At 43.0% G+C, this 20,132-nt stretch overlaps 1 protein-coding gene and 1 long non-coding RNA gene across 15 annotated transcripts in view; one reads left to right on the forward strand and one right to left on the reverse strand.

The window, feature by feature from the left end:
* Positions 1-20,132, forward strand: part of LIN54 (lin-54 DREAM MuvB core complex component) — a 67,341-nt gene that overhangs the window by 16,633 nt on the left and 30,576 nt on the right. For 8 of the 14 annotated variants that reach the window (XM_021101861.2, XM_021101867.2, XM_021101863.2 and 5 more), the window contains exons 3-4: positions 3,617-3,740; positions 11,212-11,354. The exons of the other annotated variants lie outside the window; for them this stretch is intronic. In XM_021101861.2, coding sequence (XP_020957520.1) covers positions 3,617-3,740; positions 11,212-11,354 — 267 coding nt within the window. The remainder of the gene's footprint in view (positions 1-3,616; positions 3,741-11,211; positions 11,355-20,132) is intronic. 14 annotated transcript variants of the gene reach the window in all.
* On the reverse strand, positions 483-10,403 carry LOC146401102 (uncharacterized). The gene is made up of 3 exons (XR_014813499.1): positions 10,238-10,403; positions 4,493-4,627; positions 483-2,721 (listed from the first exon to the last, which is right to left on the reverse strand). It is a non-coding gene; the product is annotated as an uncharacterized LOC146401102 (long non-coding RNA).

Genomic DNA, 20,132 nt, shown 5'->3' on the forward strand with positions numbered 1-20,132 from the left:
GTGTTTGCAGTGTGGAAAGGCAGTGCCGTGTGATGGGAGGTTTAGAATTGGACCCACTGAATTTAAGTTGCTTCTCTGCCACGCTCCCAGCTGTGGAACTTTGGATCCGCTCCTTACTTTCTCTGAGTTTTTGACTTTAGCTGCAAGATGGCTGTTGGTCATAATGCGACATACAGGGAACGATAATGACTTGGTTTAGTTCTCCACATGCTGATGATCCTTCAGAACGGTCCACGTTGTTGGTGTAAGACCTTGAGAGAGAAGGTTTCCAGAACATACATTAAGAGGTCCCCCATTTTTCATGCCCAGACAGTCACCACTGCTCTTGGAAAGACAGTGATCCACTCAAGACCAGGGAACACAAATGCCTTTCCTGTTGGAAAGAGCTGGCTTGTAGAGAAAAGGAGAAGGCATGAGTTAGAGACCTCATGTAGCAGGTATGTAAGGAAGTAGGAAGGTTTGGGGCACTGACCAGTCTCAGATGTTTTAGTTACCATGTTGGCAAAATAATTAGAAGCTTATTTTTCATGGGCCTTTTAGTTAAGACCTTAAGATTTTTCACACGTTGTAGTTTGCCCCGTGTTCCCTCTGCCGCCGTTGAAGATGGGGTGCTCCTTTTTTCCTGCTCGTCATCATGCTCCCTCACCTCTGACTTCCTTTTACGTCTGTACTGAGGATCTCTGGAGTGAGATGCCCGCTCACCATCAGGCACCTTGTCCTCCCCTTGCTTTTTTGACCAGTTTTGGAACTTGTTTTGATTGGCTTACCCGAGTTTATCTGGGTTTGGGGATAGGATCATGACCATGTCACAAGCTACTGCTGATCCACATCGAAATGGGTTTTTGTCCATTCCTAAAAGCCATGTGTGCCTACTCTTCCAAGACGCGTTTACTCGTATCCACTAGTTTTCTGCTATAATCCCCTGAATACCAACGTGAAGACAAAGACTGGGGTTTAAATCTTATCACTTCCTTTGTCATGTTATTTTATAAAATCTGATGCTCTTTATTTAGAAAGGACTTCTATTTAAAACAAAACAAAAGAAACACAAAAGAACCCCCTTTAGCATACTGTTCTACTCGTCCAGTCCAGCCAGAGTAGTCTACAAAGCTCTGAAACCCAGAAAAAACATACAAAAAGCTACACCACATCTATCTGTATCCAATTTAGGCTCCAGAATATTTGGTTTAGCATTACATGCTGTGTGTGATTCTCTGATTTTTTTGCCCAGACGGTCCTCAGTAGCAGTATTGAAACTCTTCGGGTGTGGACACCAGGAAAGGGTGCGAGCAGGAGCCCCACCTTGAGAAATGAAGGGAAGAGGTGACGTCACGTGAGGCTAGAGGAGGAGCAGAGGGACAGTTACACTTAATTACAGATAAACACTTGCCCATGTTTCCGGTGCATAACACATACGAGTGATAAGTAACTAGCAGTCTGGAACGGCGTAACTTCTTACGGTTTTTGGTACTGTGTTATATAGTTGCTGAATCTGTATAACACAGATTACCTGCATGTATTATTTGATTACATATTTGGCAATCTTATTTGTAAATTTCCTTTTCTGATTCATTTTTGTCTTAATCTGCTGATTAGATAAATTTATTTAAAAATGATCTTTATGCTCTGTTACTTAATAATTTGTTCTGGGGTAGTTTAGAATCATAATGCAAAAAGCATGATTCCTTAACAGAACAGAACTTTTTTTTTTTAGGGCTGCGCCTGCAGCATATGGAAGTTCCCAAGGCTAGGGGTCAAAATTGGAGCTGTAGCTACTGGCCTAGGCCACAGCTACAGCAACGCAGGGATCCGAGCTGCGTCTCTGACTTACACCACAGCTCACGCCAACGCCGGGATCCTTAACCCACTGAGCTGGGCCAGGGATCGAACCTGAGTCCTCAGGGATGCTGGTTGGATTCGTTACTGCCGAGCCATGACAGGAACTCCTAGAACTCCTTATTGTTAGCAATGGTCCACTAAAGAAGTTGAGATTGTTCGTTGGAATACTTAATGTGTTTTTGGTTGTATTGTTTATATTTTTGTCCTGATTGGTAAGTATTCATATAGTCATATGATTGTGAAAATCAGTTAAAATGGGGAAATACTTTTAAGTTCCCCGTCTTGATAACTAGGATTATTTATTGCAAGACATGGATTTCCAAGAATATTAATACCTCTACCTCTTGAGATTCTTAAGATACTGAGTTAATAGATAATATATTCTAACTTAGAGTTTTAGGTCTGTAAATACACTTGGGAAATATTTTCCCTTTATGTCTCCCAAGTTGCTTCAGTTTTTAAAAGTACTACCATGCTGTACAGTAAAAAAAAATTGTATTGGGGAAATAACTGTTAAAAATAATAAGAATAATTAAAAGTACAATTGTGGATTATTTGGTTGTATCAGAGTTTTGCCAGCTGAGTGTTTTTAATATAATAATGGATATCCTTGTTTTGTTTTTTTTTAACAAGATGGTTTGTCTTTCCTTTGCATTTTGCTTTGTCAGTAATATGTTCTGAGTGTAAGAAAGTAATATATTCTAAGTGCGAGAAAGTGTGTTATTAAGTTTAATTTATAGTTAAAGCATAAAGCTGATACTTACCTAGTTGTGTGATTTATTACAGCTCCTGGTATTTTGTCATTCACGTTGGTCGTGTTTATTAATTTTTAGTTGTTATTTCCGATAATAACTAGTATTTTCAGGGCCTCCATTTTCATATCTGCCAAAGATAAGATTAATGTTTCATGTTCTTCCTGTTTGTGAAAGCCTATGATTTTTATTGTTGCTAAATTTCTGCTTCTGACTTTTAGAAAAAGCTATTATGTCTTTGCGTATGTTCATAATTTCAATATAGAAACATTGGTAACTCCACCTTCCTTGACTTGTAGAGAATTTTAGTTCAGGGCAACAGGGTACTGTATGTAAGGTAAGATCAGAGGTGAAGAAAACGTAGACTCTCCTTTCAAGGAATTTCTAGTCTAGTAAATCATATTTTAGTAAAGAATACTTCCGAGGCTTCACCTTCAGAATAGCCTTTCTTTGGCCAAACTTGTCTCTCTTTATCCTAGGGCATTAACTTGATCAGTTCCTCTTTTATCTGCCCCTGATGTAGATCTAAAATTGAAGGTAAAAGTCTGTCTTTAATGTGTATCTATATATTTTGCTTCCAGGGGCCAATGAAATTATATTTACAGGTGGCCTTCTCATTTGCACCACACTTTCTGAACTTACTCTACTCCATCTTTTTATTACTGAATAATTGTTATTGGGAAAAGAATATTGCTGTGCCATATTTGTGTTTCATTATTATTAAACATTATTACTGAGTATAAAACATTAGTTTGAAATTTAATTTGGTTTTCATTATATGCATATGTTCCAGAGACTCAAGAGTTATGATAAAGTCCGAAGGTATTATGATATAATGGTTTAGGATGTGATTGTAGTAGTATTTTGAGGAATGGCTGCATTTTAAGTGATTTTAACATTAATACTTAGATGTTTTGCTAAATGAGCTCATGTCACATGGGCTTCTGTGTATCAGTCGTGTATAATTGTGATTGAGTAGGTGTTTCATAGAAACAACGGTCTTCATAGTTATTTATATATTTCAGATCGCTAAGAAGCCTCGAACACCAACCTCTGGCCCAGTAATCACGAAGCTGATCTTTGCAAAACCAATTAATAGTAAAGCAGTTACAGGACAGACAACTCAAGTATCACCACCAGTCATTGCAGGTTATATTTCTTTATAGTTTGTTAAGCTAAACATTTACCTTCCTCTTAGGTTTAAAAAAGGCTATTCTACCACCTTGAAATGTTTGAGTGTTTATTGCTATAAACCAAACTGGTTAATAAGAAGTGTCACACTTATTAAATGTGTACTCCAAGCAAAACGCTGTATCTGAAAATCAATCCATTACTTTAATCTTTGCAGTTTTTGGCATAATTTTACCTGGAAAGTAGCTAACATTTACATCGTGCTGGCTATAGGCGTGTCAGCTCTTTGCACATGACCGCATATGTAATCCTCGGGATCCTGTGAGGACTGAACTACGAAGTCCCTGTTGTGCAAGTGTGGAAGCGGAGACCCTCAGCTAGTAAACGGCCAAAGTTGGGATTTGAATCCATGCAGTTTGTCTCTAGGGCGCACATGTGCTAAGGCGCGTAGGTTTAAAGGAATGCATGTGAAGAGTATCTCATGGTTTCTGTTTCAGTTTTTCAGTATTTTTGTGTGTTTTGTATGCAGTTCTTTATCATAGAAAATTGTCACAAAGCTAATAATTACTTAAGTGATAACAGGATTTTAGTTGAATTACTTTTATCAGCAAATTCCTTAGCCTGGCCAAATTCTCTTTTATTACATACTTTAAACATTTTTTTCCTTTTTTTTAATTAAAAATTTTTTTTGTATACTTTAAAATTCGTCATCACCAGTAACACTTCAGAAATATTGACTCTGAGTATTTCTTTTTATTATTCTAGCTTACCTGCCTTTATCCTTCCAATCCAGCCGGTCTTTCACTTGGAAATCTCTGACCTCCTTTCTCTTTAGTAATCAGCCCTTCGCGTCCTCAGGTTCTTCTTCGTGCAAAATGGGGTTGATGCCCCGTCCTTATTGCTCCCTGCAAAAAGCACTGATTCTTTTTACTCGCTTTCCGTAATGGCTTGGTTAAGCCTCCTTCTCTTGTTTCTTCTTGCCTGGCAAGCACCTCAGTACTTCTAGGGAAAATTCCACAGCCGTGGTGACTGGCCTTTGACTTAGACCACGCTCCCATTACTCTTTTCACTACTGAGGTTGCTTCTAGTTTCTGTTGTGCTGGGAGCTAATGGAAGCAGCTCTGAGGGGTAGACTTTGACTAGAGACAGTCAGGTGCTAATTAACCATTTCTAGAGTATGTGCTCTTTTTTTTTTCTTTTTCTTTTTTGTCTTTTTAGGGCCGCACCCGCAGCATATGGACGTTCCCAGGTGAGGGGTTGAATCAGAGCTACAGCTGCCGGCCTACACCACAGCCAGAGCCACTCGGGATCCAAGCTGTGTCTGCAACCTGTACCACAGCTCATGGAAGCACTGGATCCTTAGCCCACTGAGTGAGGCCAGGGATCAAACCTTGAACCCACGTCCTCATGGATGCTAGTCAGATTTGTTACCGCTGAGCCACAATGGGAATTCCTAGAATGTGTATTCTTTTTTTTTTTTTTTTTTTTTGTCTTTTTGTCTTTTTTGGGCCATACCCTCGGCATATGGAAGTCCCCAGGCTAGGGGTCTAATTGGAGCTGTAGCCGCTGGCCTACACCACAGCCACGTCAGATCTGAGCCACGTCTGCAACCTACACCACAGCTCACAGCAGCGCCGGATCCTTAACCCACTGAGTGAGGACAGGGATTGAACCCGCAACCTCATGGTTCCTAGTCGGATTCGTTTCTGCTGTGCCATGATAGGAACTCCCTAGAATGTGTATTCTTGATGAAGGCACTTACAATGTTAACTAACCATCTCTGGGATATGTATTAAAACCACCTACTACTCTCTGATAAATTTACAGGCAGTATAACAGTAGGCTCCTCTGAAGGCAGTGGCAGTGAATCATTTTCTTGAGGCTTTGGATTATATGGGGAGGCTTCTCTTTTTAGCAAGTGAGAGAAGGCCTGGGGAGAGTGTAGTTGAGGGCAGTGTGGGGTGAGCGAATGTTCTGCTTTGGCCTTCAGAGGAGATGTGGGTGACGTGGGATGCTTGTGTTTTGAGGGCTGACATGGGAGGGTAGGTATGGCTCCAGAGGAAAAATTGGAAAGGGTTTGGATTTGGAGCTGCTTCAAGAAATGGGCTTTAGTTGACTGAAAGTGAGTAAGGCTTGGATATGCTGAGGATAAAGGCACCTCTTGTCTCTTGGGAAGTTGGGTGGGTGTTGGTTACCTAGAAAGACTGTCTCAGTGTAGTGCAGCAAGCAGTTCCTTACTGTTTTGGGTTTGAGAGAGTCCCTTGAAACTTTTGATTATGGGGGGTTAAATTGTATGCTAAATAATTGTGGTTTTGCAAACGCATCTGAATGTTTGGTAATGTCAAGATTTCACCTCTCCGAGTTCCTTCTGGGGTGCAGTGGGATGGGCAGCGTCTCTGCAGCGCCAGGATGCAGGTTTGGTTCTCCACGCGGCACAGTGGGCTAAAAGATCTGGGGTTGCCGCAGCTGCTGTGTTGGTCACAGCTGCCGCTCAGATCTGATCTCTGGCCTGGGAACTCCATATTCTGAGAGGGGGCCAAAAAAGGAAAAGAAAGAAAAAAAAAAGATTTCACCTCTCTTCCATTCGACTGTAGTGGATATCATTGCTTGGTCTTTGGGTCATTTGCAGTGTTGCACGCAAATCATGGCTTCACCTTTGACTTGCAGACAGACTTATTAGCCTTCCCCAAATGCATAGACATGGACTCTATTAAATTTCACTAGAGATGTTGGCATTAAGTTCAGTTTGGAAGGATAATTCCTACTGTTAACTAGTATTTTATAACCTTTTAAGTTCATGTAAGTCAAATTTTAAACCAACAAAGTAGCTCTCTTGTTGAATTGTCTTATTCCAAGGAGCTTCCATTATCTTTATATTGCAGCTAATGATCTCTCAAATTACATTTAGATTGCTTTTTAATGATTTTTGAGCTTCTCATGGAAGATGGATATCTTTTTCTGTCTTTTAGTCAAGACGAACTTAGTGTTTGTATAAAATTAATTTTTCTAAAATGCAAATCTCATCTTTCCTTGCTGAAAGTTTTCTTTGCCATATCCATTTCTTGGCCTTAATCTGTCAGGAGTAAGTTCAGATGCCAAGCTTTTTTAGCATTAAAATCATTTATGGTCTCGTACGTACCTTTTTCACTTTCAGCTCCTATCAGCTCCAGACCCACCGATGTAACTTATTTTAAGAGGTCACCCAATGGACCGTGTTCTCTCAAACCTCAGGCTCTTGGCACTGTTGCTTTTACCTGAAGTGCCTTTTTTCGCTTTCCTCTTGGCTGACTCATCATTTTACTTTGTATTTTCTCCCCCATCTTGGAAATTTTTGATGCCCAGGTTGAGTTATATACTCTTTCTCTGACAATCTCCTATATATTTCCATAGAACTTTGTTATACCAAATATTTAACTTTATTTTAATTAGACTTCTGTTAAATTTCACACTGGCTTTAACATTTCTATTAGTTACAGTTTTATCATACTTAGTTTTCTTGTCTGTCTCCCATACAACACTTAAGAGTTTTCTTAATAGTATTTTTTGGATTTTGTTTGCCATCTATTTTTTAAAAACTAATTAATTAATTTAAAAAATTGTGGTTATATATACATATGACATAAAGTTGACCATTTTTAACCATTTACTTAGTTATATATTTATTTTAGGACTGCACCTGTAGCACGTGGATGTTCCCAGGCTAGGGGTCAGATTGGAACTGTAGCTCCCAGGCCTCCGGAACAGCCACAGCAACCCTGGATCCGAGCTGCCTCTTCAACCTACCCCACCCACACTCATGGCGACATCGGAGCCTTAACCCACTGAGCAGGGCCAGGGATCGAACCCACAGCCTTGTGGATGCGAGTTGGATTTGTTACCACTGAGCCACGATGGGAACATTCACATTCTGTGCAACCATCACCACTGTCCATCTCTAGGATTTTTTTCACCTTGCAAAGCTAAATCTCTGTACCCATTAAACAGTAATAACTTCCCAGTTCCTTCTTCGCCCAAGCCCCTAGCAGAAGCATTCTTCTCCATCAGTTTGACTCTTCTGTGTAAGTGGAATCATACAGCATCTGTCCATTTATGACTGGCTCTTTGTGACTCTAGCACGTAGTTGTGGTTCCGTGGATGTGTATGGTTGTGGGAATGTCAGCGCGATGGAGGCAGTGTGGTGTACGGAGGAGCTACTAGGAACTTGGATTTTGGTCATGGCTCTTGCACTGGTTTGTCTCTGTGATTTTGGATAATTGTGTTTTCTGTTCACTGTATTTATTTCTGTACCAATCACTTCACACGACTTTTGAGAAGGTTAAATGAGGTACAGAATCCTCATGGCCGGAGCAGCTAAGGTGTAAGACTGCTGTAGCAGAGCAAACTTCATCCGTGTGAAAATATTCACTAATGAATTAATCTCTCATAGAATTAGTCCTCATTTAGATAAGCTGGCTCCCTGCCCCCAAGCTGTCCCATCTGTATCTTTTTGGATTATATATTCTTTTGATTCTTGGAGAATACCTAACTGTGGAGTAGAAAATGCCTTACAAATTGATTTCAAGGTAAAACTGTATAACTTGGATGCTTTCTTGAATTGGTCTTGCAGAGCCAATTAAACAGGGATTTGGAGATTAATCAGGAGAAGTGCTACCTGGATGAGAAAGAAATGGCCCTTCAAAAAGAATGACTTTGAGTTTTGAAGGCTATAGAGAGTTCTTGGGAAAATTGATGAACTCCTGGAATATTTTGGCAGGAATGGTCTGTGCATTGTATTATATGCTGTCGTACAAATTTCAGAAGAGTCCCTCTTCCCCAGTACCACAGTTCATTCTAAGAGATAGTACAGTTGTCCTTATAAACCGAATTTTTGTTAAACATAAGCCAAAAAAGTTTGTAGGTTTTTTTTTTTTTTTTTGGTCTTTTTAGGGCTGCACCCTCAGCATATGGAGGTTTCCAGGCTACGGGTCCAGTTGGAGCTGTAACCACCAGCCTACACCACAGCCACAGCATTGTCAGATCCAAGCTGCATCTGTGACCTACACCGCAGCTCACAGCAGCACCGGATCCTTAACCCACTGAACGAGGCCAGGGATCGAACCCGAAACCTCATAGTCGGTTTGTGCTGCGCCACGATGGGAACTCCTAGGGTTTTTTTTTTTTTTTTTTTTTTTTTTTGCAGTGATATTTTTGTCCTTGTTTTAAATGTAATTCACTTTAAGTGCCCTTTTTTCTGGTATCAGTTACCCTCGGGAATTGAGGATTTTTTATCTGCATGTTTTCTGAAATACATGTAATGCTTAACAAACAGGACATTGTAGTAATAATGATAAATAATGAGGACTTTATGAAAGTGTCTTTTTATTGGTAATTTCTTTTCTTGACATAATTGTTGTTGGGTTTTTAGGCCTAATCCCACATACATTACTTTCAGAGACCAGAACAGACAAATGTTGGTTCAGGCAGGCTCAGCACTTGAGGGTGGGCCCCTAAAAATGTATGATATAGATCCATTTAGTTTGTATAGAATTGACTTAGTTATGATGTAATTCAGACTGAAAAAAAGCAGAATTCTCAGCTGAAATTCATTAAGGAAAACGTCAATAGTATAGAAGGTATTCATGTACTACAAAAAATTGAAAAACATACTTAAAATGTTTTTTAAATTTGTAACTGTCAAATAAAACTCGATTCACCTTTAAAAAAAGAAAGTATGTATATATGCTGCTGCATTGTTATTAGAAAAAACAGCCTAAAACTCTTACAAGCTAGTTCTCTATTTGTGAAGGAAAGTCCCTTCTTTTTTTTTTCTCTTCCTTTCTCCCTCTCTCTTTCATCTCTAACTGTATCTTGTAAGTTAAATCATAGCATCTCTAGGTTGGAGGGTATTTTAGAGATAATTCAGCTATCTAACTTCTCTGTTTCTTGAGTGTCTGGGTTTCCTCTTTAGCTAGTGGATTCGATTATCTAGCATCTGTTGAAACACCTACAGTGAGTAGAAACTCACCCATATTGAAACAGTTGCTTCAACTTGGAAATTTTTGTTAGAAGTTCATTTTTACTACTAAACAGAAGATTTTCTGTTTCTGTGTATTAGTGCTGTGCATCTGATGATACAGATTAGTTCTGGGACTTCACCTTGTCAGCTGGATCGGTCAGGATAATTTTGGTTTTCTGCCATAACAGACAGTCTCCAAATCTCAGAAATGAAAAAAACCCAACTTTTGGAGTTCCCGTCATGGCTCAGCAGAAACGAATCCGACTAGGAACCATGAGGTTGCGGGTTCGATCCCTGACCTTGCTCAGTGGGTTAAGGATCCGGCGTTGCCATGAGCTGTGGTGTAGGTTGCGGATGAGGCTCTGATCCAGCGTTGCTGTGGCTGTGGTGTAGGCCGGCAGCTGTAGCTCCGATTCGACCCCTAGCCTGGGAACCTCCATATGCCGCAGGTGCGGCCCTGAAGAGACAAAAAAACAAACAAAAAACCCAACTTTTATTTTTATTCCTATTTCATAATTACCTGCATGTCTGTTGTGGGTTAGAAAGGGGGCTCTTCTCATCATAGTCACTCAAGGACCCACGCTGGCAGAGGAGCCACCTCTCAGATGTGGCAGAGAAGAGAGCTTCGGAAGGTCTTGCGTAGGCAGTAAGTGTTCTGACCCCAAGAGGACACACTTCCCTTCTCCTCATTTATTGGCCAGAGCTCGTCATCCGGCCCCAATCTAACCACAGGAGCGGGAGAGGTAGGAAGTGCAGTCCTACCGAGTGCCCAGAATTGGGGTGGTGGGAGGGGCGGTTGGCACCAGAATGGAATTTGGAGCTCCGTCAGGTCTTCGTATTTCTCTAAGCCATCCAGCTGCACTGTGGTTTTTCTGTGTTGTTCCTGAAGGGTATTTCCAGACGGGAACATAGTATTCCTGTTGGTATCTGGCCAGGACAGCTAGATTCCCTGCCCCCCCCCCCCCCCCCCCCCGCTTGGCAGTCTAAAACCAGACAGTATTAAACCGGAGAGTGTTTAAGTTAGTCCAATAACTATCTCTTTTGTAGGTGTGGACTTCAATTGTGTCCTGGATGGTTTAAGTTCAAATTAGAAGACAGCTGAGGTGTAGTGGAGAACAGAGATTGACGTTTTAAGACTTGGATTCAAATCCTGACTTTGAGCAGCTGTGCTACACAGGACAGCTCAATTGTCCTGAGCCCATTTTCTGATAGATATAACTTACCAGTACTGGTGAGAAAGTGAGCAGAAGTGTTTCCGTGGACTGTAATAAAATGGTATTAAGACACTAAGTGTTACTACGAAGCATTGTTTTGCTTCCTTCTGCCTGGGTTCCCCGTAATTCGTTAGACCTACTGAAGTGTTCGGTTCCTAGGTGACTACATGTGAAATATCAAACACATATACCGCCCTCCTTGTGGGTGTGAAGCATCGTAACATACATTTTATACTGTGACCGAAAGAAGTCAAACTGACGTCCTGCCTCTCGTTTGCAGGTAGGGTTCTTTCACAGTCTACTCCTGGGACTCCATCCAAGACCATAACAATATCTGAAAGTGGTGTTATTGGATCGACTTTAAATTCTACAACACAGACACCAAATAAAATAGCCATCTCACCTTTGAAATCGCCAAATAAGGTAAAAAAAAAAAGTGTGATTCATGACGTTATTTTTTTACTAGTCACTTGAGGTCCTTCAGTTTCAGTATATTCCCAAACAATTAATAGAACTTCGGTGAATGCCACATTAGTAATCAAGGACATATGGCATTAAAAACTTACCTCTAAGTGCACAGTAACAAAGCAATCACTGCATGCTAAGATGATTCTCATGGCCCATGTGAATGTGGGCACAGCATAAACCTTTTGAATGAGGTACGTTATGTTGGTGTTCAGTTAATATTTGTGCAAAATTATTGTCTTTGGGTCAGTCCCGTGTATAGTGACTCTGTAAATAGAAAAGGTTAAAAAACAAAATGCTTGGTGTCTTCTGCCTGAGCTGTCCTGAATTTTATGGAGAGCTGAGCTTTTGCCAGTAACAGAGTATCCAGAGTACTAGAAATTGTCATCAGAGGCTGGTAACCGTATTATCAGAGTATTTTAGGTTTAACAGAGTTGATTCAAAGCATTTGAAAGCTTTTCGTAATTTGTTTTCATTTTAAGGAGGCAAAGCACCTGTCATTTCAGGTCAAGTAAATAGTCTTAGCTCACTTTCCTAAAACATACAGATGTCATTATACCAGCAAAACGTTTTAGAAAAAAGTATGTTTTAAAGGAGATACTCAGGTGGAAAGCCCAGCATCATTATTCTGTAAGGTGCCACCCTTGCAATTCTGGAAACACATTGTCCTGTATACCTGCCTTTTCCCTTAATTTGTTACTGTTCATAAATAGAACAAACATTAAATGTTTGCCTTACATTTTAAGAAAGTCTAGCTGTTGGTTTTTGTTTTGAGACTTGAATATAATGTATAAACATGATGTCTGTTATAGTTTATTAAAATGGGATTCGACCTGCATAATAAATACAGATGATTTTTTACCTAAGTGGAATGCATTTGATAGATATTTGAGTGCTCGCTGTGTGCTACAAGCACTGCAGATAAAGCATGAATAAGGTACATTTTTAATTTCAGGGAGTTCAGTAGAAAAGCTAAACATTAAGAATTGTCCTGCTGGGAGTTCCTGTCATGGCTCAGAGGTTAACAAATCCCACTAGGAACCATGAGGTTGCGGGTTCGATCCCTGGCCTCGATCAGTGGGTTAAGGATCCAGTGTTGCCGTGAGCTGTGGCGTAGGTCACAGGCATGGCTTGGATCTGGTGTTGCTGTGGCTGTGGTGTAGGCTGGCAGCTAGAGCTCTGATTCATCCCCTAGCCTGGGAACCTCCATATGCAGCAGGTGTGGCCATAAAAAGACAACAATAAAAAAAAGAATTGCCCTACAGAATCCTAATGGTCATAGATGGATGAGCTCTGCTGTGTGTCAGGGAGGCTCCTACGAAGGATCCTACTCTTGAAAAGTCTTAACCTAAGAGGTGGTTTGGGCTTCAGCTGTGGTTGAGCATAGGCACTTTCTGGATTGAAGTCGTGCTTTACACGAAAGTGTGAAAGCATGGCCCTTTCGGGGAACGACATTGCTCTGGTGGCGTGAGAGCCAAGGATGCTAAGTTTAGATGGAAGATCTCATTATCCTCAGGGGGGTTGGCCGTTACGGTTCTTAAGGCCTCTGACTTCCCCCTGCTTCCAGGACAGTGGTTGGCAACCTTGTCTTCACTTTGAAATCACCTGGGGAGCTTTCATGAACAGCAGTGCCTGGTTCTTATTCCCAAAGACTCTGTTTTAGTTGGTCTGGCATTTGGCCTGGTGTTAGGATGTTTTGAAGCTCTCTAAAGTGACTCTAATGGGTAGCCTAGGTTGAAAACAACTGCTTTAGGATAATATGAGATTTCTATTTTTAAAAAGATGACTCTGTAGCATAATGAAAGGTAGTGTGCAGGAAGGTATGCTTGGATTCTGGGAGAGACCAGTTAGGTTACTTAATCTCAACCTTGCCCGCACTTTGGAAGCACCTGGGGATCTCTTGAAAAACTCATGGCTGGCCCTACCTGACCCCATTTAAATCCGTTTTTAGGCTGGGCCCTAGGTATTAGATTTAATATTTTAAAATTCTGAAGTGTAGGCTACCGTAGAGAATCACTGAATTAGATTATTATAGTACTTCAGGTTGGAGCTAGACTAGTCTCTAAGGGGCTAGGGAGAGGAGATGTGTTAACGGCGATTTAAGGCATAACGCTGGGGAGTTCCTGCTGCGTTGGGGAGTGGTTAAGCACCTACTGGCGCAGAGATGGGGGTTCAATCCCTGGCCCCGTGCAGTGAGTTCAAGGATCTGGCTTTACCATGTAGGTCGAAGCTACGCTCAGATTCAGCCTCTGGCCCAGGCACTTTTTTATGTTGTGGGTGAGGCCAAAAAAAAAACCCAAGCCACCTAATGACAGATGTCAGCGTGTCAGGGTCGGGAGAGTCTAGGCTGACTCCCGGATTCCTGACCTGCATTGCGGAGTAGATGGTGGCATCTTGCAGGGGTACATGGGTTTGTATCTGTTGGCGTGCACATAAGGATAGCTTGGTGTTTCTCACATCCTTGACTTTAGCTGTAGCGTGTTAAGTCTTCCTCGCCTGCCTCTTGCCAAGACGTCATTTTTACTGTAAGAATAAACTTTGTTTTGATGGTATTTCAAAGGTATGAAAAATCTCCAGAGCGCCCATCCCGGTGAATGGCTGCACCTCAGACCGAGCCCTGCCCCCGGGAGCGTGTGCAGCGAGGAAGGGTGTCGTCTTTCCTGCGCTCTCCGCCGCCTCCCCCTTTGCTGCTTTTGGCCTCTGACCGGAAGGTAGATTCGAAGAGGAAGGGTGACGTTTTACGTGGCTGGGACTCTGGCGACCCAGCTGCCAGGACCCTCTGTGTGGCAGGTGTTTAAGCAGGGCCTTTAGAGCCGGGCATTTAGGGCGGTTTTCCCAAGTCCCGTGGCTCGCCCTCGCTCTCAGGTCCCCGTCTGGGGTCTGGCACACGCTCCGGCTGCCTGGGGGCGTCTTCTAACTCTCTGGGCTCCTGTAGCCCGCCTGCAGCCTGTCACTCCTGAGGATCCCTGCTCAGGAAGGCGCGGGTCTCTGGCCCACCACGGTGCTCTCGCCCTTCGGCAGCATCTGTTTGCCCCCTGGAACCCAGTGGTAGCAGCGCGGCTCATCTAACTACTGTCCTCTGTGTCCTCGCGCCAGCGTTTCGAAGCTCCGTCCAGCCTTTTACTTTCAGAATTCTCCAGGCTGGGGCGAGTTGCCGTGTTCCCGCATGCCCTAAACTCCTGGGGTGTGTGTCAGGTGCTCGGGGTGGCTGGACCAAAATGGGCCAAAGAGTTTCTTTATCTCAGTACGCGGCCAGTTTCCCTTCTTAGGACGTTCACCCCGTCCGGCCCACAGGTTTTTCTTGGAGACCCTTGCCTTTGTTCTCCCTGGTGTAGAGCCCTCGTTTTCTCAGTTTAAGAATTCCCTCCTGCAGTTCCCTGGTAGCCTAGCAGTTAAGGATCCAGCATTGTCACTGCTGTGACTTGGGTTCGATCCCTGGCCCAGGAAGTTCCCCATGCCTTGGGCGGAGCCAAAAAAATAAAAATAAAAAAAGAATTCACTTCTGTTTCTGCTAATCTGTTTTGCTTTCTTTTCTTCCTCCTTTTCCCTCCCTCCCTTCCTCCCCACCCCCCCGTGCCCAGGGCATGTGTGGGTGTCCTTGGGATCAAACCCAAAAAAGCCACAACAGCGCCGAGGCTGGACCATGAGCCACTAGGCCATTTCCTGCAGGCAGGAGGTGGATGATAGGGAGATGGGGATGCAGTCTTTTGTCAACTCTGAGATGGATGTCTTGCTATTTTTAGAGTGGGGGGTTATTGTTTGTAGTTCTCAGCTTTAGGGGTTTCACTTCAGCCAGACTTTGAGATAGGAGGAAACATCCCATTATCCTTTAACTCTAGAGAGGAAATATAGAAGGAACAGCTGGTTTGGGCAAAGGGATAGTGTGTAATTCTTGGAGGTATTTGTCATTGAAGTACTTACTGATTGTCCAGAGAGGATGGCCATTAGCAAGCTGGATATAGGCAGTGGCTAAAACTATGCAGGTACATGAAATCATCCAGGGAGCTTGAGGTTGTATGTAGAGTGAAAAGAAAAGCAAGACCAAACCACAGACTATTAAGAGTTGGGAGAAGAAAAGGAGCCCGTGGAAGGGAAGGAATGATCAGAGAGATAGTATGAGAAACTTTAAAAAGTGAGATGGGAAGATGGTTTCAAGAGCGATGCTGGGCTGCCGTTTCAAATGTCATAGAGAAGTCAGTTAAGAAAAAGATTAGACATTAAGGATTTGCTGGAGATGTCCTTGCCTCCACTAAGCAAAAGTGGTCAAAAGAAAGCGCTAGACGCCTCCCCTTGCCTCCTAACCAGCGCTCACAGTCTGACCACCACCTGCCTTGAGTCTGCCAGGAGTTCTCTCCTGTGTACTCCTGTTCGTGTTGGGTGTTTTCAAAAGGCCCAGACTCCTGAGCACCTTTCATTCCCCACATCTCATCCCTTTAAAGTTGTCAGTATCTTCTGTCCCCTTTCCCACCCATCCCAGCTCTTGAAATCCTTTCACCGTGCCCTATCTGGAGTTCAGAAGCAAAGTAATCCCCCAGATCCTCAACCTCTTCACCCAGTATTCCCTTCATCTTCTTTTTTTTGGCTGCACCTGTAGCGTATGGAAGTTCCTGGGCCAGGGATTGAACCCAAGCCATAGCAATGACTTGAGCTGCTGCAGTGACAATGCTAGATCCTTAATCTACTGGGCCACAAGGGAACTCTCCTTTACCTTCTTTCTCTAATGGACACGTGACTCCCCTCAGGTACTGCTTCCCTGGCAGACCTCTTGAGTGAGGACTCTCTTTCCCTCCCATGGGGCCCGGAAGGGAGGGAGGCCTTGAGGAACCAGCGTCTTCCCTGCTTGTTAGCGTGGCAGTTGCGCACCCTTCTCACTCTCTCCTCCGTCTTTGGAACTGTTGTTGGCAGTTTTGTTGTGGGAAGTTGGGCGCATCTAATACTTTCTCAGTTTACTTGAGAGTGTAATTGTCTTTTATTGTAGGGCAGATTTCTTCCATTATTTTTATTTTCTAAAGTAATGCTCAATTTTCCTACGTATTTATTAGACATGCAAATAAGATTAAACAAATGAACACATGATTCCACACGGTGTATTTCCTTCTCACTTTATTTTTTTCTGGCTGCATAGTGGCGTATGGAAGTTTCTGGGCCAGGCATTGAAGCTGAGCTGCAGCTGTGACCTGTGCCGCAGCAGCAGCAGTGCCAGACCCGTTAGCCCACTGTGCCCGGCTGGGGATTGAATCTGTACCTCCACAGCATCATGAGCTGCCGCAGTCGGATTCTTAGCCTGCTGCGCCCCCGCAGGAGCTCCGCTTTCTTCTTACTTTCTGTTAGCTTTGCTGTTACCTCTGCTTTCTAACCTTTAATGTGTCTTTTGCCCTGTAATCTTGTCTCTTAGTATTATTTTCTTCATGGCATATTTGAGTTTATTTCACAAATACAGTGACTTGACATTAAACAAAGAATCTCTCCCTTTAATTCACAACATTAATAGGAAAAAGAAGAAGAATTTTATGACAGTTTCAATACAGAGAGAAAAATCCTGATAACATCCAACCTCCATTCTCGTTAAAAGTACTTGAAACAATAAAAATAGAGAAATAGTTTCATAACTTGAAAATGAGGAGAAACTACATCAAGCTTCATGTGACGGTAAATGTTACACAGAGACCCACTTTCAACACTTGTTCAAGTCTGCCTCAAGTACTGGGTTAATGTAAGACGTCAAAAAGAAGTGATATAGGAGTTCCCATCATGGTGAAGGGAAAACGAGTCTGACCAGGAACCATGGGGTTGTGGGTTTGGTCCCTGCGCTTGCTCAGTGGGTTGAGGATCCGGCATTGCCATGAGCTGTGGTGTAGGTTGCAGACACGGCTCAGATCCCGCGTTGCTCTGACTGCGGCATAGGCCGGGGGCTACAGCTCCGATTGGACCCCTAGCCTGGGAACCTCCATATGCTGCGGGAGTGGCCCAAAAAATGGCAAAAAAAAAAAAAAAGAAATGATATAGAGCTTGGAAAGAATATAAAAATTTGTCACAATTTACATGTTACATTACAATATACATGTAAAATTTAAGAATTTGCTAGTTAACTATTAGAATTAATGTATAAATTTAGCAAGATGATTAGGTATATGGTCAATATAAAAATCTGTTTCTATACTTTTACACTTAATAAAATTATTTTGGGGAGTTCCTGTGTGGCGCAGTGGTTAACGAATCCAACTAGGAACCATGAGGTTGCAGGTTCGATCCCTGGCCTCACTCAGTGGGTTAAGGATCCGGCGTTGCCGTGAGCTGTGGTGTAGGTTGCTGACGCAGCTCGGATCCTGCGTTGCTGTGGCTGTGGTGTAGACCGGCGGCTACAGCTCCGATTTCGACCCCTAGCCTGGGAACCTCCATATGCCTCGGGTGTGGCCCTAGAAAAGGCAAATAAATAAATAAATAAATAAAATTTTGGTATGATTAGTTTTTTTGTTTTTGGTATGATTTTGTATGATTTTGTATATTTGGTATAATTAGGTTTTTTTTTTTTTTTTTTGGTTTTTCAGGGCCATACCCACAGCATGTGGAGATTCCCAGTCTAGGGGTTGAATTGGAGTTGTAGCTGCTGGCCTACACCACAGCCACAGCAATGCGGGGTCCGAGCCAGGTCTGCAACCTACACCACAGCTCACGGCAACTCTGGATCCCTAACCCACTGAGGAAGGTCAGGGATCGAACCTGTGTCTTCATGGATGCTGTCAGACTCATTAACTGCTGAGCCACGACAGGAACTCCTGGTATGATTAGTTTTAAATCTTCCACCTTACTAGTTATTTTTTTCTTTTTCCCATCTGTTCTTTTTCTTTCGTTAACTCTTTTTCTGCCCTTTTCTTGGATGAATTGAATATTTTTTGTGATTCTGTTTTATCTACACTATCGACATGTTATACTTTAATTTTTTGTTTATTTAACAATTAAGAGCTTTAGGGGAGTTCCCATCGTGGCGCAGTGGTTAACAAATCCAACTAGGAACCATGAGGTGGCGAGTTCGATCCCTGCCCTTGCTCAGTGGGTTAACGATCCGGCGTTGCTGTGAGCTGTGGTGTAGGTTGTAGACGCGGCTCGGATCCCTCGGATCCCGCGTTGCTGTGGCTCTGGCGTAGGTGGCGGCTACAGCTCCGATTAGACCCCTAGCCTGGGAACCTCCATATGCCGTGGGAGCGGCCCAAGAAATGGCAAAAAGACAAAAAGACCAAAAAAAAAAAAAATTAAGAGCTTTACCTAAGAGTAATAGGAGATAATATTTTTAAATTTGTAATTTATACACATCTTTTTGTTTCAAAGAATTAGGATAAAAAGAATTAAAATGTTACACTAGAATAAAATTTTTAGAGAATATGGAATTCAAAGACAAGTTCTCAGAGGAGTAGTAGTAAATTTCTGACTGCTAAAGAGTGTTTTATATATATATGTACACACACACATATATATATACATACTTTTTTTTGGTCTTTTTTAAAAAGGGCCGCACCCACTGCACGTGGAGGTTCCCAGGCTAGGGGTCCAATTGGAGCTGGAGCTGTAGCTGCCGGCCTACACCACGGCCACAGCAACTCAGGATGTGGGATCTGAGCTGCGTCTGCGACCTACACCACAGCTCATGATAATGCTGGATGCTTAACCCACTGAGCGAGACCAGGGATCGAACCTGCAACCTCATGGTTCCTGGTCAGATCCGTTTCCACTGCGCCACGACGGGAACGCCTTATTTATATTTTTTAAAGTATAATAGCTACTAGTGAGTATCATATCACTATGTTCATTTGATTGCAATGCATGCATTTTAAAAAGTAATGTGATTTTTATTTTTAAAATGCTAACACTTATAGTAAGCTAGAAATTACCGTCAACCCGATGCTGGTGTCAGTTTCCCTGAAGCTCATCTCGGCTCCGGCCAGCGGGAGGGGAACTGCCTGGGGAAGCACCTGTCGAGAGGCCTTTGTGGCCCAGGTCCCCAGCACGTTGCCTCCTTCACTTCACTGGCTAAAACTCAGTCGTGCAGCCCTACCTTCCTTACTGCAGGGGAGCCTAGGACTAGCATCAGGCGTATGCTTGGGACATATCATCTGGTTACACGGCTGGGAAGCAGAAGAGAGGATGTGTTTGGTTCACAGGAGGCCGTCTGTAGTGTAGTCGTCAGGGGTGGTGTCATCATGCTGTGTTGATGCAGGTACGTCGGCGTCGTTAGGCAGGACAGTAGCAGAGCTGCTGGTTACCGAGAGACCCTTTTCCATCCTGCTTGAGTGGCTTCAGTATTTGCTGAGGTCCGTGTGTGCCTTGTGCCGAGGCTGTAGGAATTGCAGGAGAGCAAACAAAATTGAATGCATGTGAGACAATAATGAATAATAAAATAGGTGCTAAGTTGTGTGGTATAGACAAGGTGCCATGAAACTGAAGAGCAAGGAGAATGGACAGGATCTTACTGCGTAGCATAGGCAGCCATAGCCCATCTCCTGGAGAGACTGCGATGGAAAAGACCATAAAAAAGAGTGTGACGTGTGTCTACCTGCACGTTTGCTGCGGAGCCGAACTTGGCACAGCATCGTAAATGAGCTGTACTTCCGTTAAAAAGAATGAACTAGAGAGAACGAGGGACGTTCGTTTGTTCACTGCGCAGCAGTGCCTGCTCTGTGTTAGGGGCCGTACTCTCTGGGGAAGCAGAGAGTAAGGATACATGCGTGGAGCCTGACGTCT

This window comes from Sus scrofa, chromosome 8 (genome assembly GCF_054392235.1).
Source record: "Sus scrofa isolate SSC_HxYL_T2T_F1_AM1 chromosome 8, Sscrofa_HxYL_maternal_Yorkshire_Landrace_v2.0, whole genome shotgun sequence".
Lineage (NCBI taxonomy): Eukaryota > Metazoa > Chordata > Mammalia > Artiodactyla > Suidae > Sus > Sus scrofa.